The sequence below is a fragment of the Nilaparvata lugens genome, chromosome 1 (genome assembly GCF_014356525.2).
Source record: "Nilaparvata lugens isolate BPH chromosome 1, ASM1435652v1, whole genome shotgun sequence".
NCBI lineage: Eukaryota > Metazoa > Arthropoda > Insecta > Hemiptera > Delphacidae > Nilaparvata > Nilaparvata lugens.
The window spans coordinates 55599531-55622911 of record NC_052504.1 but is presented as its reverse complement, the minus strand read 5'-3'; the positions used below and the strand labels follow the sequence as shown (position 1 = coordinate 55622911).

The following is a 23381-nucleotide window of genomic DNA, read 5'->3' as shown; positions in this document are numbered from 1 at the left end:
TAATGAATAACTTTGTAGAACTGTTCATTGTGTTTCGAGTCCCATTAACTAGACTAGAGGTCTCTATCATTGATGGTAACCATTCTATGGTCGTTTTAATAAACGCTATATCAGCCATTTTGAATCAGACATCGTGAGAGTTGTGACCCCCAAAGGTGCAGTAATTGGTTTGGAGATCCTGAGGTACCCTAGAATCAGAATATTTGTGTCTGTTTCCATCTTCACGAACTTGCTCACAATACAATGTTTTTGCGACATAAGGAGGAAGCCCTACTATTATTTCGTTCACTACAATAAAGAATGTAATGTATTTGTTTATCTGATAAGCTCTGATATATGGTTTAATTCATTATTTAGACTGACAATTGACTTATATTATTGTTTCGTGTTTGTTATTAAATTTTTAGAGATAAAAACTGATAAGTTAATTTATTTTGTTCATCCTCAAGGAAACTCAATGAATGTACTTATCAAAACCCTACCTCCTTAAATCCTTGAACCTATAGTGAGGTCCAGGTTATAATGGCAGTGTAGGAAGATAGGAGAAAACAAAGACCTTAAAGATGCATAGACTCACATGCAGCGCTAGTGTCGTACTTGGTATTGAAATCCACCATTGAGGGGGCAACCCATAAGATTATTACATACCAATGCCTTTGTGATCTATAGTATTACAAATAAATAATATATAATATCTCGTGCTAAAATACCCCAATGGCGGCCTTCAATTTAAGTAAGTTCAATCAAGTAAGAGCTATCATTGGGAAGGCATAGGCATTGTGGGTCTATATCTCTTTAAGGTCTTTGGGAGAAAAGGGTTGCCAGATCTCAGCCTTGCCACCCAAACAGCTGATACTGGTATAACTGATGAATTTAACTGTCATTATTGCTGAAAATAGTTAATCATATTTTATTTGTCAAGAGAATATATTTTTTAAAGATGTAATAATAAATTTTCATAATTAAGATTCAATATTTTGTCAATTAGTTGAATTTCTACATTGTTCACAAACGATGTGGCAACATTGCAAAGTGTGAAAGAGATAGCGTCATCTGCTTTGTTGAATGATAGACAAGGATAGCAACACCATTGCAAATCACACACTGCCATCATAACGTGGACCTCACTATATAGAGCAAAAAACATGGTTTCCCAGTATGTTTCGTATGCTACATTAAAATTCAGATGTGCAGAGAAGATTTAAAATTGAAGAATAACTTTTTAATACCTCAGTCATAGAAGTACAATTAGCGGTGATTATTTAGGGCGTAAGAATATACTTCCTTCTATCACTGTACATAAATTATATTTGAAACAAATGTATAAAAAACTATGTATTAACAACCAGATTTTCCATTTTACTGTTGATTTTTGCTTCATCATCCTCGGCATCTGAACTCTCACTCAAAGATGACTCAGTTGGAGGGTACATATCCTTCTCTGGAAAAAATAAATTGCATATATAAACTATCTCGTTACGGCATTTATTATACAGTTGCTTCAAAAAATTCAATTCTCAATAGAGGCATTACAGTCCAGTCACTATATACTGGCGTACTACCTGCTGGCCTAAAAATTGCTGAATTTGAAGACTGTATAATAACTACAAACTAATACAAGATTACAATACAAAGAAGAGAACGATTTATAATGGGTAAATAAGTTCCCTAAGAAATACTAAGAAGAGAGAGATGGATAATGAGGAAATAAGTGCCCTACAATAACACAACAAAATTGACACATTTCAAATAAGTAATACATGAAGAAAAATATGTCACAGACACACAATTCCTTTACACTATAATAGATAGATTCTAGACAAGTTAAGTTTTATTAATATTTTAAAGATTAGGAAAATAAACTACTATTTCAACTTCCAACATTATTTCAGAAGAATACTTAAAACTTACAAATTAAAATGGCTAAGATATACATCATAGAAGAAAACTACTGAATAATACAAAGATAGGAAATAATTGAAATTTGAAAAGATTTAGTGCCAAAAAATAGGCTACAGGAAAGAAAAAGATACAATTTATGGACTTCTACCATATGCAGTATTGACAATAATTATGCTATTCTGAATCCTGGCATAACAAATCCTAATTATCATGTGCTTTCTGGGAATACCCTTTTATCATTTTTTTCGACTGTCATCATCTTATCAGTAAACTTGATTTTATACCTTGATTTGATCAAGTTGACAATATCGTTCATTTGGTTCGAAAAAGCCATTCTGTTCACAATAGTCAGACAATTTTACTAAATAATGCATTCCATACACATTTTCAATTTTCAGTTAAAAATTGAATTCATCAAATTTACTCAAAGCAACATTTATTTTGTTTACATTTTTCCTAACCTCTATAGCAACCTGACTCATAGAAAAACTTTCACTTTGTTTACTGTTTTCCTAACCTATGATGTAGCAATTTGACTCATAGAGAAATTCACTTTGTTTACAATTTTCCTAACCTCTAATATAGCAATAGTATTTTTTTGGCATTTGACTTCCAATGAAGACAACTCTTGAGTTTCCCTATCTACTTCTTTGCTCAAAACTACAATCTCAATAGGCTTGAAATTTTCAACAACAGTATCTACCTTATCAGAAACTTTAATGAATTGATCTTGTATTGAATTCTCTACATTTAATACTTCTATTTTAACACTATTACTATTCTGCTTCAATTTGCTTTTATCTTTATAATACTTGGTCAAAGTTCCCTGTATATCCTTTAGTACATGGTTTATACTAATCTGCTCTTGTCTTATAGTAGTACATTCTTGTTTCATTTCATCAAACCTAGCATTTTAATTTTGTTCCAAGCTGATGACACTAGCATATAACTCAGCATTTTGCTTTTTAAAAATTTGCCCTAACTTATAATTCTGCTTGTCAAGGAGTTGGCAGGACTGATCTGCCTGTATTGGTTTCAAGTTTTGTGTCTCTCCTACTTTTCAAGTTTAATACGATTTAATTGCATTTAAGAAGCTTAATGTGTATTTATTGTTGTGGAGATTAGTGTAGTGAACCGATATACTATAACTTTTGTGAGAACTTTACAAATTGTTTGAAGACAGCTTTGATGTCTAACGTTTGGGTGTTCTGCTTCTGTAAAGACTGACCATGAGATGAAGACGGTCATTTGTAATTCTGGATCTCATAATCATTCATTTTTGGATAATGGTACTGCGTCGGGTGTTGAGGACACGGTTGCTACTCCATTGAAATCAGCGAGCAAAGAATTTGAGGTGGTATCTACTCCTAAATCGAGTGATATGGCTGTGAATACACCGAACATTAGAACGATTAGTACTGATGAAACTCACAGTATTCGTGAGTTAGAACTTCTACAGCAGAGAGATGACCTAATTAATTACGTACAGGATTTGAAAATGGAAGTAGAGCAATTGAAATCTGAAATTCAGAGTCAAAGTCAAGACTTGAACGGTATGATTACGACACTCAAGGATGAGAATGAATTTCTATAGGGAGAGTGCAGTCAATGTCCACATCTATTGAGGCGTTGGAAGCGGACAACTTGACTTTAAGAAATGAACAAGGCTCGGAACGGGAACAAGCTAATAAATGGAGATATGTTAGATTAGATAAAAAGATAGTAAAAATCAACCTATGATTGAAAAGCCAAATAATAAAGGCAGGTTGACTAATCCAAAGATTGAAAAGCTCTCCAAAAACTCAAAAACGTTTAGTGAGATAAATATACATCATTATGCTGATAGTCAGGGGAGGAATGTCTGCGGAGAGTTTAGGAGAAATAGCGGCTACAGTTTCACTTCTTTCGTGAAGCCGGGGGCTAAGTTCCGTGATGTCTTTCCCGATAATTTCGAGAACTTCACTGCAAAAGACTTTGTTGTAGTTCAGGCCGGCTTGAATGATCTTAGTAGGAATGAAGGTGAAGATGTTCTGGCGGCATTGCGGGGACGTTTGGCGGCACTGTATAAAACAAATGTTTGTGTTTTTTCAATTCCACGTCGCTACGACCTGGTGGAATGGTCCTGTGTGAATACTGCGATAAAAGAGACTAACAGAAAATTTTAAAAAAATTTCAAGAGATTCATTTGTGCATTTCATAAACATTAATGACATGGGTCGAAGATTCTTCACAACTCAAGGGATGCATTTGAATAGATTCGGCAAGGCATACATCGGTGATAGGATTGTCAGGTGTGTAGAGGAGTATGTTTCAAAGTCGAATTCAATTCAGATAGTGTGCTTTCTAATGCTAATGATTCACATAACGTCCCAGTTTATAGCAATAGGAGCAGTAAACTTACATTGGGTGGATCAAAGTTGATGTTTCTACTCATAAATATTCAATCAATTAGAAACAAAATAGGTTTGATTGAGACTGAGCTTGTTGACAGACCAGTCGACGTTCTTTGCATCTGTGAACATTGGTGTATGAGAGATGAAATAAATCTTTATGTGCCATCCAATTATAAGCTTGCGAGTTGCTATTGCAGAGAGCCACCAAAGTCATGCGGAGGTTCATGTATATATTATGTTAGACAGGACTCGGTATACGAGGTTATTGACGTTACCAATTTTGGTATTGATTTTCTATGTGAGGCTTCAGCTATCAAATTAGTGGAGTATTCTATTATTGTTATTAATGTTTATAGGACCCCTGACTCCGATGTGAATGCTTTCTTTGGTTATCTCGAAGATATTTTGAGCTTTATTCTCACAAAAAGTTATAAATCCATCATATTGTCGGGAGACTTCAATGTGAATATCTTGAATACTAATGGTTTGGCTTGTCATGATTTTTTAAATATTCTTTGATCTTTTAATGTATATTGTACGAATAAGTTACCTACTAGAGGCCAAGCAAGCTTGGATAATATTGTCACGGATAGCAGATCTGAATTAAGTAAGGTATCATTATTGGGCGAAGGGAGGTTATCAGATCTCGCAGGAGTGTGGCTGGAGGTTCTAGTGGACAAGCGAGGGACGAATTTTGGCACGAAGACTGTAACTAAGCGATTGATATCCGACGCAAGATTGAGCGAACTTGATAACATTCTTTTGAATGTGGACTGGACGCAGCTGTATGGCTGTAAAAATCTTGATATGGCATTTGAAGGTTTCATGAATGTTATAATTTATCATTTTAATATATGTTGTCCTGTAATAAGTTATTCTGAGAGATCTAAGAAAAAATCCTGTAACAAATGGTACACACCACAAATTGCAAATATGAGATTCTGGCTACTTACTTTATATAATAGATGGAAGAATAGTAATAAGATTGAGGACAAACAAAACTATTTACAATTCAAAAGAAATTATAGAAAAGCAATTATCAATTCTAAAGTAAAGACCAATGATGATTGTATAGCTAGGGCAAAAAACCAATGTGAAGCGGCATGGAAAATAATCAAAACTGAATCAACAAATGTGAGACATGAGAAGCAAGAACCACCCATTTCTGAGAATGCCTTAAACGAATACTTTGTAAGTGTATCAGTTACTATTAATACTAGCAATGGAACTCCTGCGAATCATCCAGTTTTATTAAACAGCTTCAATATGCCTGTGAACTTTGAACATAACAGCTTCAAATGGAAAACGGTTGAACCAAAGTTGGTCCTTGACATTGTTAAAAACTTGAGTTCCTCTACAGCAGTCGATGTTTATGACCTGAGTAATGTTATTGTCAAAGACTTTATTGTGGGTATACTGATACCACTTACATTGACACCTGACAACAATGCTCCTTGTATTGTGAAAAACACCTAATTTTCAGCTTCAACCATGATCACCAACTATATTGTGTCCTCACATTGATATTTCGCACAATGACATGAGTTCATTAGATTATTTCCTATGAGAATCACCCGTTAGATGCACTTTATTTCAGTATTTCCTAGTGGAGAAGCGCGCTTAAGTACACTCAACAATAAATTTTCCATTTATCGACCGAATTTGACTTATGATGCATGATTTTGGACCGACTTGACGAGCCGAGGAGAATGAAGTGTAGTACGATGAAATCTGAGCATTGTGTCAAAAGGTATAAGTGTTTGAAATTTTGATCCTTGAGGTGTCCTTAAGCGCGCTTCTCCACTAGGAAATACTGAAATAAAGTGCATCTAACAGGTGATTCTCATAGGAAATAATCGAATGAACTCATGTCATTGTGCGAAATATCAATGTGAGGACAATATAGTTGGTGATGATGGTTGAAGCTGAAAATGAGGGTTTTTCACAATACAAGGAGCATTGTTGTCAGGTGTACCTGGAAATCTATATGAGATAGAGCGCTCTACCTGATCTCAGATTGTAGAGCACAAAAATACGCCCAGTGGGATTTTGAATTATACATCTAAATGGTAACAATCGGAAGATATTGTTGATCAAAAACTAAAATTCATCAAAATTGATTTTTTCTTCAAATTTCACTCATTTTTGAAAATTCATAACTCAGTACTCATTGGAGATAGAGAGTTCCGAATGATCTCATTTTATTCAGACTTTTATAATCTAGAAAAAAGACAAGAACAAATTTTTCTGTCTGATTACGAGATTTGGCAGAAATAGCTGAAAACTGGAAAATGAGCCGACAATACGAGGTTTTTGGGCCACCCTGTATCTAGCACAAGGAAATTTTGCATGAAGAAATTGGTTCTGGACTTCTCTTATGTACCCAAATAATATATTAAAAAATCAGAACTACTGGAAAGTATACAATTATCCACAGCCTGGTTTGAATCAAATAAATTAGCAATCAACAATGATAAAACTGAATTTATATATTTTTCACTAGTTAATAATATTTGTGAGAATAGAGTAGTTATGCTATAGGGATTGTATATAGATACTAAGTTAACCTGGAAGGCACAAGTTGAATTTGTATATAGGAAAGTTTCCAGAGTATTTCTTATAAGAAAACTTCAATATTGTGTGAGTACAAAAACATTAATAAAAACCTATTTTGGACTGTTCCACTCTCTGATTAGCTATGGGGTTATGCTTAGGGGAAACAGCAGCAATTCAAAAAATGTTCTTATTCAACAAAAAAAAGTTATTAGAGTTATTGCTAACCTACAGCAGAGAGATTCCTGTAGAGAGAGAGAGAGAGAGAGTTTCATGAAATTTGGAATAATGACCTTCATTGTGTATTTATCACAATTTGCTACAGGTGAAGAACAAATTAAACAGTTTCTCTCGAAACAGTGATAATCATGAATATAATACCAGAATGAACACTGATCTCCGAACTCCTTACGTAAAGGTGCGTACAGATTTACGCGCCGCGAACATGAGCAATTCACTTTTAATCAGCTGATGCCAAGCTTTTTATATTTGTATCTTGCCGTTTCTGTAAAAATACAGATATAGTCAGCTGATTAAAAGTGAATTGCTTATGTTCGCGGCGCGTATATCTGTACGCACCTTAAGACTGTCCAAAACACATAAAAGCCATATGTATCAAAGATATGTATTATTCAATAAGATTCCACTTGAAATAAGAAATTTGCATGTAAAACGCTTTATTAAGACAGTAATTAATAATTGGCTTGGAAAAAATCCATTTTATAATATTAAAGAGTTCATGGACTGTGATACTAGTACCCTAGAATTGTAACTTGAATACCTATAGGCCTATTATAATTCCTTTTCATGTTTTATGTGATATATGTTTGACTATGTTAATTGACGATGCCTATTGCATCTATGTTTGTTTAATGGCCAATAAAGATTCTTATTAACTTGACGTCATTTTCAATATTTGCCACATTATATGCCATTTTGTTACTTTAAGCCGGGTCCAGACGCTCAAGTTTAGCATCAGTATTTTGCTCAAGCAAAAGACGGATCGTTTGGTTCAAGAAAAAAAATTGCGTCCACACGCATCCGTTTTCCCATTTACCGCAGCTCCACTGCGTTCATATTTCACAATTTTTGTCAATTCTTTTCGATAGATTATAAGCATAGAGTTTATTTTTGTTGCTACTAGCAGTGCCTAGTAGCAGTAGCAGTGGGGTCAATCTATGCTCCTTGACATTTATTCACTAGTATGTCATAGACGTTTCTCTTTCTATCTCTATCACTATACTCTTTCGATTTTATTATCCAAAGACATGGATGTGCTTTGTAGAGTTCAATGAATTCGCGTGGGTATGTGCGTAAATCTAACATAATAACAATAACTATATAAACCAACTAATAACTGATAAATAAAATGAAATAACTAATGATAAGACTGATATATAAATACTGAAAATATATTAATACTGATTCACCACAGACAATTTGTTTTAATAGCCCGGACACTTGACAGCTCAGTATACACTCACTCATCGAGAAGTTAATGAATATTGCAATCTGCAATAGAAACCAAAGTGAAGTAGGCTACTGTATGTCCTGCACATGTCAAAATTAAACATTGGCAACAAGCCAAGGGTATTGTACTTATACATTACAAGGGTATCGAGTGAAATGATTTTCATAATTTCTTGGATGGTATGCCTGTCATTCCTGTAAGGGTATTGTACTTATACAATGCAAGGGTATTGAGTGAAATGATTTTCATAATTTCATGGTTGGTATGCCTGTCATCGCCTTGACAATGATGTTTGACTTCTGACAATGACCGATGGAAATTGGGCTTGATATGGTTCATTGAGTCTGAATTGTATACGGTTGACATATATCCGGTAGATGGGTAATAATTTATACAGTATTTTTCGCTGATTCTACTGGATAATGCTATATTTAACAACATAATGACAAAAATATTACTGTTAATTGCTAAATGGCTTTGTTTACATGTCATATCTCGAGACACAGTGATTGTAAATGGATTGAAATTTGTAGATAGAATTCTTATCAACAATATAGTACATCTTATTATACATCATGATAGTAAATCATAATATCAACCTCAAATTCTGAGAGTATCATGAGAATCAAAAAAGGGTTATGGCGTTATATACAATCGATAAAAAAACTTGCTTATTTTCAAGTACTCGCGAGGCAATTTATTAATTTGAGGGTGCTGAATCCGAATCTGGAATCACAATTTCTCTATCTCCATTTCTACGCGATTTAGGTTTTGGTGGATAGGCAAAAGACGGACGGTTTGATGGAAAAAGATTCCCGGCCGATACATTTTGAGTTTGACGACTTAAGCTTGAACACCCATCCGTTTTACCGTCCAGACGCAACGACTTACATGCTCCAACTTTTGCTTGAGCAAAAGACTGAAGCTATACTTGAGCGTCTGGACCGGGCTTTACTCATTTTGAGGTGTAAACTCAATCTTATTACAATTTTGAGTTGGACTATTAAATGCATATACAGAGTGTTTCAGAAGTAGTGTCGAACATTCTAGGGTATTGTTCCTGGATAATAGGAGACTACAAATGTCGTATTTCAAGTGTCCAAAACTCAGCGGTTATCCTTATAGCTGCCATTTTGTTTTTTTCACTTGGGAATTTTTATCTCAAGAACGAAATGTTATATTTATCTGAAATTTGGCATGAATATTTATGCTATAAAGACTCAACTTTGAAAAATAAAATAAAAAGTTCGATGTAAATTTTCAAAATGGTCGAAGAATAACAAAGAAATTAATTCTTTTCGTACTACATGCATGACCACTTGTCACCATTTAAACATCAATATTAAATTTTTTAATTCCAATTGTATTTAAGATGAAGCTTTGAAACTCGGTATGGCTCCATATGGCTATCCAGCTGATTTTACAATGTTTTTCAGATGATCTTGTTTGTTCATAGTCATGCATGCAGTACAAAAAGAATAGATTTCTCTGTTATTCCTTGACCAGTCTTAATAAATAAGGTATCCTTGAAATCTTGATAAAATTTGCTTACTTTTTTGTTTATTTTAATTTTTTTCAAGTGAACGGTTTTCGTCAAATTTGCAATAAAAAATTTAAAATGGCGGCCATTTTGAAAATTTACATCAAACTTTTTTTATTTTATTTTTCAAAGTTGAGTCTTTATAGCATAAATATTCATGCCAAATTTCATATAAATATAACATTTCGTTCTTGAGATAAAAATTCCCAAGTGAAAAAAACAAAATGGCAGCTATAAGGATAACCGCTGAGTTTTGGACACTTGAAATACGACATTTGTAGTCTCCTATCATCCAGGAACAATACCCTAAAATGTTCGACACTACTTCTGAAATACCCTGTATAATTATATAGATTCCACTAACCTCTATTTTTAATCCTTTCCTTTTCAGCTTCCTCTAAATATTGGTTTTGAACAACAATCACCTCAGCCCCATCATTGCATTGAAAGTTGAAATTTTTTGTTGCCAAGGGTGATTTGAATCTCTAGGAATTATACAATATGTATGTTTAAATTAATTTAAATTTTGTAAATTAAATTATGTCATTTAAATAATGTAAATTAAATTAAAATTCTATAAATTTTAGCATTTATACAAAAAACCCACACATACAGATTGTATAATTCCTAGAAATTCAAATCACCCTTGGCAACAAAAAATTTCAACTTTCAATGCAATGATATACAGGCTAATAAATATTCACATGTCAAAAGATAATTACAGAAAAGAGAAGAAAATAATAAAATATATGGCAATAGCAAATGGATATAATACCAAAACTATTGATAGAATGATTTACAAACAAAAAGGAAAATTAATACAGAATAGAACTCAAAATAATCAAGGAAATGTAGGAAATAAAGAATATATCTGTTTTCCATATAACACAAAATTTAATAAAGCTATAAGAAAAACCTTTACAAAAAATAAATTCATTCTAGGTTATAGGACAATAAATAATGCATTCGAACTGATAAAAAAGAAATCAAAATTAAATGTACAGCAAGATAAGTTTAAAAAATCTGGAATCTATGAACTAAAATGTAGTGATTGCGACAAATTCTATATCGGGCAAACGGGTAGAAATTTCCATATCAGGTTTCGAGAACATATCCAAGCACTAAAATCTAAAAATTATACACAAAAGTTGGCATTTGCTGAACACTTGATAAATTCAGGCCATAATTTTACAGATAAATTCCAATATGAAGATACTTAATTATGGTAATAAAAGTCAAAAACTGAATGTCAAAGAAGAATTTCATATTTATAACGCAGGAAAATTAAACAGAGATAAAATAATAAACTTAATCCAATTAGACACTAATAACCCCATTTTTGATAGTATCATGCGAATTTAAACCCAAAATTTACAGTCCTAGTTCATAAAAACATATGAATACACTAACATATGATCAAAATAAGAATCTTCCAGTAGTATTTATTAATTTAATTCATATCACTTGAAAATGGCATAAATGACCGAAACATGTTGTGATAAAATATTTAAAAAAAAGGGTACTGAGATTTTTATTTTCTTTATATCTATATTATATTACAAGTAGCCCTATACAGGAAAGAGATAAATATTTCTTACGTTTTTTCTGTCATTCTTTCAAGCTCTATCGGAAAAATATTTTTTTAACGACCATCTGTGAACCATTTTGATCGAGTAGAACTGTTGAGTAGTGGACACTAGAGAGTTATGGTTCTTATCTATTTCAGATTAGAATTAGCTGATGTAACTGGGACCCAGTAATATACAGCACGAAAACTTAATATGTGCGTGTATTGATGGAATAAGCCGGCCAGGTTGGTTTAACCGAATTTGTATGCCTGTATTGATGAAGTAGTTGGTCTAGTGGTCCGGACGGTTAGAATCTTCAGTCTGCTAGCACTTCTTGGTCATGAGTTTGAATCCCGCTGGATTATCTCAACAACTATCCACACACACTCAATTCATTACCCAGACAGAAGTAAAACGCTCATATGGAAATAAGAGGCACCAGTTATGTAGAAAGTCGCGGCAAGGGCCTCGACACAGGACAGCTGGCAGGCGCGGCCGTAGTTGATGGGGTTGGCGGCTACGAGGAAAGGCAGCAGGCGCGGGTGGGAGGCCTTCATGCGCCCGAAGGGGGTGTCGTCGATGCGCGCCCACGAGCAGTCCACCACTGCGGCGCCCAGGCGCGCCACCACCTCACGGTCTGCAGCAGATACGCACTGCAACAAACAACCGACTCCAATCAACCTAACTAAAACCAAACCTCGTCCACACCTTTTCAATATTCTTCTTTACTTTGTTATGTGGAATAAGTTGGAATTTAATAAACACACTTCAACAATACGATCTTTTTTATTTACAACAAAACAAAACACCTAGTGAACCGTTCATCAAACATGTTTGACCAAACAGTTCGCCAAGCTTAAAAAACGGCATTTGAGACTGGTGTAATGTTTGTAAATAAACATCCAGAAGTCAAATTGAAGCATAAAAAACGTTGGCCACTTTATTTATACCTTCTCCATGCAACAGTTGTCTTTCCTGCGAGGAAAATGGTTGGAATCATGATCTACCAGCCAAGTTGAAATTACCATGATGCCAATTCATGGCAACATTGATGCTAGTCGCTTTCAAAACACACACAGCAGGCCACAGTCAACCATCAAATCACACTACTTGTAGTTCTAGCAGACACTAGATTGTTCGTTCAAACACAAGAATTTTATCGTCTAACAAAACGTCCAAGAACTTTAAAAATGTTTGATATAAATTCATGAGTATAAACATATTTGACAAACGTTCGCTATTTGGATATTCGTTCTAATCCGGAGTGTGAAAAGTCTCTTTACTCTGTTCCAATATACAAGTCTCATAAATCCGATTATAATTGAAGATTAAGCTGATTGATCGATTGCTCAATCACTTTTTCCACTTACATTTAGGAGTAATCCTTGTAATTGGATTTCAATGTTTGTGTTTTAAGTTTTGAAAATGGCAATACTATATTTTAGTTTGTAACTAATACCTTTATCTTACATCTTATACCTTCTTCCTTCATCCTCATCACACTTGTGGATCGATGGCATCATGTCATAAATAAAATGCAAAAATCTAGAAACATTAAATGTGTGGTTTCACCAATCCAACATGATCAAATTGCCTACGCTTTATGAGCGGACATATGGTTTCTATGACCATAGTTCAAATAGACAATTCCCGTGCACACTTGCAAAGCGTACCCGGTTTGACTGTATTCAAATGTCTTGACCGAGCTCTGTGAAACCGGATATAATTGATCAAGACTAATATTGATCAAGATGTCAGTGATCAATTCAACTCAAACTTAGTTATCATTTAAGGCTCTTCAATTTATTGACAATTCAGCCAAGAATAAAAAAACATCGTAAAATAAGCCCTGAGTCTGAGGAAACCGGCCACAATTGTCTCGAACACGCTGAGGTGCAACTACTTACTTGATACTTGTAGATATCCCACTAGTAGCGCGACAGCGCCAGCGCCGTGGTCGTCAAGGGTTGTCCCAGCGGTTGTCTTCATAGAATTCCTGTAGGCTATAGTATGACTTTTGTTTAGGTGTCTCTTCACTAGGTCCTTGAAGGCGCCTATGCTTTCGATATTTTTCATTTATTCTGGAAGATGGTTGTGGATCCTGCTGCATAAGTATCTGGGCACTTTTTGCGCCAGTCCAGTTCTCACTGCCATTATATGGGTGTCATTATGTCGTGCATTCTTGTGTTGTATCCATGTATATGTTGGTTCTGTTGGAAATAGTCCGGTCTTCTTTTAACCATCAGAGCTGATTCAAAGATTAGGAGGGCTGGAAGTGTTAGTCTTCCAGTCTCAATAAACAAAGGTTTGCAATGTTCCAGGTAGCTTTCATTGCATATTATTCTAACGATCCTTTTCTGCAGGAGAAGCACACGGATTGCGCTAGGACTGCTCCCCCAGAATGTTATGCCATAATTCATTATGCTCTGGAAGCAGCCATAGTACACCTTCATTAATATTTCATTGTCGAGTAAGGTTTGCAATCGGCTAATCATATAACAAACTGCAGTAAGTCTCTTCGAAATAAGGTCAATGTGAGTCTGCCAGTTGTTGCTCATAGTAACTCCTAGATATTTTATATTTTCATCGACCTCTATACTAGATCCCTCAAGTCTGAGAAGAGGTGTTGAATCATGCTTATTTCGGTTATAGAACTGCAGGGCTCTAGTTTTCACTTTGTTTAGTATTGGACTATTGGCACCAATCACTCACATGTTTTAATCCTTCCTGAGCTCTGATAAGGAGGCTTTTCATATTGTCTTCCTGTATTAGGTGACTGATGTCATCTGCGAACAGCCACATTTTTCCCGTTGATATATCATAGCATAGTGATGAACTCCCAAAGAGCATGCCCGCGATCTCTGGAGGCTCACCCTGGGGACGTCAAAAACCTCTCTATGCCTAGTGTTGTGGTGATGCACATGTGCCGAATTAACAAATTCTATTAAATACTTGAGGCAGAGAAGAAGAGGGTGACTACTGTTAGAATACCCAGCCTAAAAAATATGGGCTAGCAATGTGCAAGATGTCCGCTTGCAGTAATAGATCTGGCAGCCCGTTTTTGCTGATTCAGAATGTCCTAAAACTAGTCTGAATTAACCTACATGAGTACACCATAGGAGATATGTGAGTGGTCAGTGGAATTTATAAATAAATAAATAGTGCGATACACCATGACCAGATATTCCTCAGTCAGATGTCCGCTTAGCTTGAGCAAAATGAAAGGAAGGTTCGGGACAGTCTCTTGGTCACTTGCCCAGCTGAGTTTTGAATCCATGACAAAGCCCAGCATCTTCACAGTTTCCTGATCATGAGACAGGCTTCGCGAAAAACTGCAGATGATGTTCTGTTTCTTGCATTCATTTAGCTGGAAATGAGTTGTTGAAGTAGACTAATACTTGACTTTCCTATGATTCATTGAAGAAGGAACTCTATATTTCTTTATTTTTATACAGACAGTCACTTCACTTTCTCGATACTCGGTGAAGATAGGGCTCAAATGAAGAAACGACATATAAACAAATGTCAGTAAGCCTAGTTACAAATTTGAATGCTTAAAACCTATATTGAATCATTAATTGAACATTTCCATTTTATGAAGGATGTAGACTTTGGGAGAAAAATACCTTTTGGCCAACAGGAGTGAGTACAATGCCAGAGAAACGCGAGTTCAGACGAAGGGTTTTGACAAGACCATGTCTTGCTAGTTTTCGGCCAGAACACTTTTTCGGGTCACAGTGTTCCATGTCCCACATTGCAACTGGAAAAGGCACTTTCAATACTCCAGTTGTTTCATCTTCTGAAAAATTGAAAATTAATAAAAATTGCTTTAAAAAACCATGTGCATAGATATTCATACAATAAAAGCATGCTCTCTAAATTGATTATTGATAATATAATCAATGCATGAAAAATCATGAGTCAACGGAAGATTATAAAAGGAAATGTTTGAAGACAATTTTGATAGTTGAAAATCTTCAGTTTTACAACAATAGACCAAATTGACAAAGGAATTTAGAGGGAATGTTTTAAACACAATTTGTGACTTTGCAGCTATGTTGGGACCAGTTAGAGGGTGAACATATCCCCCCCATCCATACCTTTTGTGCTAAAGGGATGTGGATGGTTTAAAAGTTGCATTTCCAACGTTTTGCTTAAATGTTTATATCGTGAGAAAAATTCGTTCAACGTACATGACTAACTATTCAAAATGAAGCTTGATAAATTCTCTACAATTTTGGTTCGGTGGAGCTGTGTGATATTTTCGAGATACGTTCTTGAACGTGTAAAATTGTTAAAATAACAGCTTTTCATACAATTTTTTGCTCTTCCAGGGCGGATAACTCTCCAACAATGCATCGTAAAATGAATCATAGGTTTGTAGAACATTTGATTCTCTTCAATTTGTTATATTATTTCACTATTTATGTTTTCCTTCCATTATTATAGCACATTCAATGTGGGGGGCGAAATTTTCAACTCTGCAACAATAGTCAACTTAGCGGTTCCACAACTTCAACAGACTGGCTAGAGATGCGCATTTGGCTACATTTACCTCTCAAATAGTCATCTCCATTGACTTACAAAGCCAAAAATTTTGTATCAGACATTCCCCTCAAATTTCATTGTCAAATGACATTTGTTACAAAATAGAAAGTTTTACATTGAGTCTGCTATAACAATGGAAGGAAAACATGAAATAGTGAAATAATACATCAAATTGAAGAGGATGCAATGCTCTACAAACCTATGATAAGCATTCATTTTTACGATTACCATCAAGAGCGGACAGCCCCCTGTGGGTTGGGGGAGCTTTGAGTCGAACATCGTACTCAAGAATGTGTTGAAAACCAGAATTCACCCACAGTATCCCTGCTTGTCGTAGGAGGCGACTAAAAGGGACCCCAAGGCAACTCCAGAAGTTGCCTTGCCTTCAAACCCACGGGATCTAATCATCAGGGCAGTTTCGGAGGGGGAAAAACCCAAGAGACCAGAGATGGGTGAATCACCAGGCACAAATGCGAGTCAAGAGGCTGAGTCGAGGGTGACCAGGTACCCTAGAGGCAATTTGGCAACCCGTCCTTCAGCGGAAGGACCTACAAAAAAGCCTGGAGTGGAACTCACGTAGGTTATGAGTTTGTGGGTGGAGAGGCCAAAACTCACCACTGCTCAAAGAAGTTTTGCCATTTAGGCAAAACTTCTTGGGAGAGGTGAGGCTTTTGACCCTGCGAAGTTTCGGAGGGGCAAAAAGAATAAACCCAAGAGACTAGAGATGGGTGAAACTCCAGGCACAAATGTGAGTCAAGAGGCTGAGTAAAGGATGGCCGGGCACCCAGAGGCAACTTAGCCCTTCCTCAGCGAAAGGATCTTCAAAGAAGGCCAGGAGTGGAACTCCCGTAGGTCTCGAGGACTAATCAGTCTCAAGAGACTGCCAAGCATATCACACTGGATTGCGACAAGCAAACAGGTGATGAATTGGATGTTAGTATAGGGAAAAACTCCTGGTTCTAGTAAAGGAAACAGGTATTGGTTCGCCTAACTAACATACTACTTGGAAACACAAAAAGCTTCGGTTGACATGTAGGGTTCTTTAAACCTTTGGATCCTTGAATCCGTTCCTTTAAAAACAATAAACAATAATAATATGAGGTTGAAAATAGACGATGAGCCAGTAAATGATCCCATTAAGATTGCACAAGAGTTCAATAAATATTTCTATGAGGAGGTAAAGAGCCTTGTTGGTGATGAATTACACAATCAAGATATTATAGAGGATGTTTGCGAGCAAATCGATGGTCGTCAATTTCAATTAAGATCAACTTGTGCCGATGAAGTGATTGAAATTATTGATAGAGTGTGCAATAAACCAAGTGCTGGAGTTGACAATATCCCATGTAGACTAGTTAAAGCCTCAGCGCATATTATAGCTGAACCTTTGTCGTTGATTATTAATAAGTCATTTGAAGAAGGGAAGTTTCCAGAAGCGATTAAAACATCTAAACTGGTCCCAATATATAAAAAGAATGAAAAAGATGTAGTAAGCAACTATAGACCTGTAGCTGTACAATCAGTCTATTCCAAAGTTTTTGAAGTTGCTTATCTGGACAGATTGATTCCATATTTGGAGCAACACCGATTGATAAGTGGTAGACAATTCGGATTCCGTAAGAAAAAAAGCACAGCAGATGCAATTTTGCCTTATTAACTGCAGTGTACGATAAAGTAGATTGTACGGACGAGGTGTACACAATATTCTACGATATGACCAAGGCATTCGATTGTGTTAATCACAGAAGTTGAAGCTAAAACTTGTCAAGTATGGAATCACAGGAAAACCCTTGGATTGGATAATGACTTACTTGGAAAACCGACAACAACTAGTCACTGTGAGTCACATGGGAAAGGATAATGTTATTCGACATATAAGATCACAAGTGCAACAGGATGTTAACATAGGAGTGCCGCAAGGCTCAAATATGGGTCCAGTTCTTTTCCTGCTTTTTGTGAATGATCTTCCAACTTCAGTACAAGCGGGGGAGATTTGGATGTTTGCAGATGATGTGTGTCACCTCTTAGTAGACAGGAATTCTTCTGAAGCAATTAAGAAAACGCAACAAGGTTTGAATGAGATGAGTATATGGTGCACAGAAAATAAGCTGATACTAAACCAAAAGAAAACGTGTGTGATGCAGTTCCATAATGTTAAGAAAAGAGACTTTAGTCCACGTTTGCGCATTGGTGATCAACACTTGCAATTGAATGAAAATGCCAAATACTTGGGAGTACACATTGCTGACAATCTACGTTGGGAAGAACACATTAATAATGTTGCTAAGAGATTAAATGTAGTGTGTTGCCTTGCACGTCGCCTGCAGAAAGTAGTGGACACTGAAGTATTGATAAAAGTTTATTATGGCTGCTTCCACAGTGTTTTAACATATGGCATCATATTCTGGGGAAATTGCACAGAAGCAGAAAGAGTATTCTTACTGCAAAAAAGAATAGTCAGAATTATAAGTGGTGCACACTATATTGAACATTGCAAACCAATATTCAGGAAGTTACAAGTGTTAACATTAACGGATGTGTACATACTGGAGTCAGCGACAACAATCCTGAAATATCCTGATCATTTTGAAAGAAACTCCAGCATTCACCACCACAATACTAGGCAGAGAGGGAACGTCCACATAGATAGACAACGGACAACACTAGCCTTGAATAGTACGAGGAATGTAGCCAGCAGGGTGTTTAACAGGCTCCCCTTAGACATAAGGAGGTATAGTGATCCTGCAATCTTCAGAAAATCTTTGAAGACATATCTGCTGGAAAAGAACTACTATTCCATGAAAGAGTTCTGGGAGGACGTCTGACCTCAAGTTGAATCGGACAAACGACGACCACGGCTGCAAAGCTCCCAGTGGGATCATCACAAGTATGCAAGTAAGTAAGTATACATTGTCTGGTCTTTTAAAAATGAGCAATGTAGGACTGCGTTTTCTAAGTCCAATGAGGTAGTATACCAGAATTAAAACATGCAATTAGTCGAATACGGTACCGGAATGTAAAAAATTAAAATAAACTACACATGTAAAACACTGTTTTTGCAATAACTTACCACTTTCATTACTGCTGCTCATTGCTGCTTGTCGAATAAACTGCTCTTTACGACTTGGTTTTTAAAACTTGAAAATGGATTTTTCGATATTGAAATACATGGAAAAGTAAGTACTCATGTTCTTCCTACATTAAATCATAATTCTTAATAATCTGTACATAACCTATAACAAAGTTTTTGTTTTGGGCTTTGGATTAAAGATGCGGAAAGATGGCAGTCGAACTATCGAATATTTATATCGATATTTAATTCTCGATATATAAGTCAACACTCCTGATTATATTTTCATTCCTTCTCCTCCAAATAAAGATTCCCTACTTCCTTCTCCATTAATATGGAATTCCCCAATTTGAGAATATTACTAAAACTAATGATAACTTCTATAAAACACTTTTAATAGGCCTATTTACTTTTCAGCCTTTTTAATGCTAACACAAACTAGTAGTTCTGTGAACAGTAGACTTCACGCAGAATTCTCATCCACAATTACCTGATTGAAACTCAAATAAAATCAAATCAAAAATCAATTTATTCCCAAAAAGTTTTTACAAATCAAATAACATTTTACATTAATTTGTACTTAGTATATAAGGAATCCCCCTACAAGACTGCACGTCTGTGTGTAGGAAGGAGTTCAGGAACAGTCTCTATTTACAATTATTGAATAGTTACCGTAATTACAATTATGTTCATTTTCATACATTTTAAAAATAAAAAACAATAATACTACTAATAGTAATAATATTAATAAGAATGAAGACTTCCAACTGTGCATGGACTGCGGTGCTTGGGGTCCAGGAAAATCCAAGAAATGCATGAGAAAAGACAAGAGAAAGAGTATTTTTTTTTAAAGGGAAGGTGGAAGAAAAATGAAATATATATATATATATATATGAATAGTCAAAGGAGACTGAAAAAAAGACTTCATGTAATTGAAAATAATGAATAGTAAATGAAAGTTTCAAACTAATGTTTAGGTTACGGATGGTTGATCACTGTGCATAACGGGATTGGAGCAATCGTTCGGCCATCTCCCAGCCAATACGGTATAGCCACCTATCCACCCTCTTCTTGTACACCAGCAAACTGAGTGTCTCCGCCTCCTTAATCTCCTCTGGGATATTCCTATATAAGACATGAGCCAGATATGAGGGATTTGTTAGTTCTGAGCCATGTGCCAGCTGTGGAATTTCATAGTTATAATTTGATCTGAAACGCGTGGGATAGTTGTAGTTGATAATTTCTCCTAGGATTTCTGTTTTGTATTTTTTTATATGAATTAATAAAGATTTAATGAAAAGCTGTCTTATATTTAATACTGGAAACTCTATGAATAAAAGGATTGTTGGGTATCTATTGTCTTTTTTCAAAATTGTTTTAATTATAGACCTTTGAGTAACTGCTAAAGGTTCCATAACAGTGGAGGAAGCCCCTCCCCAAGCAAGAATTCCATATTGTATGATGGATTGAACGTAGGCAAAGTATACTGTTTTGCATTGCTCTATGCTCAACACATGGCTCAGCTCTGAGAAAGCATAAAGCAATTTTCTGAGCCTTCTCTTAACACACTGAACATGTTGCACCCAACTCATCCTGCCATCCAGAATCACTCCCAGGTAAGTATACTGATCAACTCTTTCAATCCTGCCACAGTCACATTCACTAGACATTGGAGTATCACAGGAATGCATTTTCAGAATTAAATGGCCTGGGTCTGTTTGATTACGTAAAACAATGGGCATGAACTTGGTTTTTGTCACATTAACCGTAAGGCAGTTATGGTCAAACCATCTTTTAATTTTTGCCAAGTCGATTGAAGCAGTTTCATAGGCCTCCTCCCAAGTGCTTCCGGTAGACACTATCGCTGTGTCATCGGCAAATAGGAACAACTCGCCACCCACATCCAGTTTTGATAGATTGTTGATGTAAATCAGGAAGAGCAAAGGACCAAGAGTACTTCCCTGAACCACACCATAATCAACATACTCTTTGTCACTTTCTACATCATTTATAGAAACATACTGCAGTCTATTATTGAGGTAACTTTTAAACCATTTCAATGTATTATTTTTTATTCCTAATAGTTCAAGCTTATTTATCAGGATTGCCCTATGAACGGTATCAAAAGCTTTTGCCAGGTTTAGAAACGTTATCAGTACTTTTTTCTTAATCTTGATACTATTTGAAATGAGCCTGGTTAAATTGAAAAGTGTATCAGATGTGTTTTTAGACTTTTGAAACCCATACTGGCTGGCAGAGATAAAATTATTTTCATTTAAATATTTTGAAAGCTGTAATTTCACACATTTCTCAATTATTTTGGACAGGGTAGCTAACAACGAAATTGGTCTGTAATTAGAGAATGTGCCTTTTGGACCTGTTTTGTGAATGGGAATCACCCTTGCCGTTTTCAAAGCACAAGGGAAGAGGCCTGTGCTAATGCTTAGGTTTACAATGTGACAAATAGGAATTACAAGTGAGTCAATGTTATGTTGAATTACTCTAGTGGGAATACCATCGCATCCAGGAGCCGATCGACCTTTCAAGCTCATGATGACCTTGGTCAGCTCCTGTCGGGAGACCGGTTGCAGCTCAAAAACGGTATTCACAACATAATCATCATCTTGAACACCAGGTAGCCCCTGTGTTACAATGGAATTTGCTAGATTTGTCCCTACTGTGGCAAAATATGAATTAATGTTATTGGCTATTTCATTGGTTTTGTGAGAATCTATAATTTCACCAGGTAAGGAGAATGAGCTAACCGGAAATGATTTGTTACTCTCTTTATGCCCTGAGATTTCATTTATGACGGACCAAAATTTTTTGGGATTGGTGGACACTTCCTTAACTTTGTTCTTATAATAATAATATTTAGCCTGTTTTATCGCAGAGTGTAAGCTATTCCTATATTGTATGAACTCATTCTTCAAGGCATAGTTAAATGGTTGTCTGTTGAGTTTCTTTCTTAGCTTATTGCGGTGCCGGATGGAATTAACAAGTTCTGCGCTTATCCAGGGTTTTAGTTGAGTGTTTTTAGAAGACATTTTCACTTTTTGAGATTTCGATGAGATTATTTGTTGTAGAGTTTCGGTGAAAAGATCTGCTGCACAGTTTGTATCATTTTGACTGATAATGTTGTCCCAGTTATGAACCGAAATTGCGTCCTGTACTCCAACCCAGTATAGACCTTACTTGGATAACTATAGACCTTATGGAAATACAGCAAAAACTGGCTTCTCCACACTTTTATGTGTAATCACTTGTCAGCTGATTCATGATGAATAATTCTATAGTCTGATTTTCACTCAATATTGGCGTATGAAGGCTCCTTTTTCCTTCTATATTATCCTTGGAATGCAAAATTTCCAAAAACTTTGTATATACGTCGACGCGCAATCAAAAAAGGAACATACCTGTCAAATTTCATGGAAATCTATTATGGCGTTTTGCCATAAATGCACAAAATATAAACATTTAAACATAAAGAGAAATGCCAAACCGTCGACTTGAATCTTAGACCTCACTTCGTTCGGTCAACTAAGAGGAATACAGGTTCAGTGCTGCCAAAAAATTATAAATGTAAAATAGGTATAGACCCAGTTTTTCTTTCACTGTTCCACTTTGGTCTCTGACCATTTTTTTTGTGAGTGGTGGCTTTCAGGGCAGATGGAACCTTAGAATTATAGAATAATAATTCTATAACTGGTGTAAAGCCTTGTACACACGTCCGTACAGATTCGCGCGAACAATCATATGTACATATGCCTCAACATTCACTGTACGTCCTTGTGGACGCGATCCACGTATGCCTCAGCATTCAAAAAGCTAACTGATTTGCAGACGACACGAAGACATGGTAGATGTAGATTTTCCATAACATGACAACAATGGCGTCATTCCATCATTGAAGATAGTTATCACAAATTGCAGCAGTATCATTTTATTTCAATGACTTATATAATAGAATCAAAAATAAAACTTGACAAACGATGTTGGTGGGTTGAACAATTGTAGGTTGAAGTAAGGAAATAAATTGCTACATGACATAATATTGACAATTAAATCTTTCTTAGGTTGTCAAAACATTATGTTGTTAATATACTGAATCCAATTCAACTAGTTATCTAAACAAAAAATGATATCATCATGAGGGAAGCAATAACTCCACAAGAACGATTGGCTCTAACTTTGAGATTCTTGGCATTAGGCGATTCATTTGTTGGTTTCCAATATCTATTCAGAATCTCAAAAAAAGAAAAATTCTACTATAATTCCAGTTTTGTTGTCCTAATCAAAGCACTTAACACTGTCTCACAAAATTGACAGTCTTCTT

The 23381-nt window shown here is 35.5% G+C and overlaps 1 protein-coding gene across 2 annotated transcripts; it reads right to left on the bottom strand.

Annotated features, from left to right (window-relative positions):
- Positions 1 to 11399: 11399 nt before the first annotated feature.
- On the bottom strand, positions 11400 to 19548 carry LOC111047943 (18S rRNA aminocarboxypropyltransferase). Of its 2 annotated transcripts, none has more exons than XM_039437201.1 (3): positions 19046 to 19511; positions 15054 to 15223; positions 11400 to 12080 (listed from the first exon to the last, which is right to left on the bottom strand). In XM_039437201.1, the coding sequence occupies exons 1-3, from the start codon at positions 19065 to 19067 to the stop codon at positions 11823 to 11825; spliced, it is 450 nt and encodes a 149-aa protein (XP_039293135.1). In that variant the 5' UTR covers positions 19068 to 19511; the 3' UTR covers positions 11400 to 11822. The 2 variants fall into 2 exon arrangements, with proteins under 2 accessions (XP_039293135.1, XP_022189476.1); XM_022333784.2 differs by having other exon boundaries at positions 11417 to 12080; positions 15054 to 15226; positions 19046 to 19548.
- Between the last annotated feature and the right edge of the window lie 3833 nt (positions 19549 to 23381).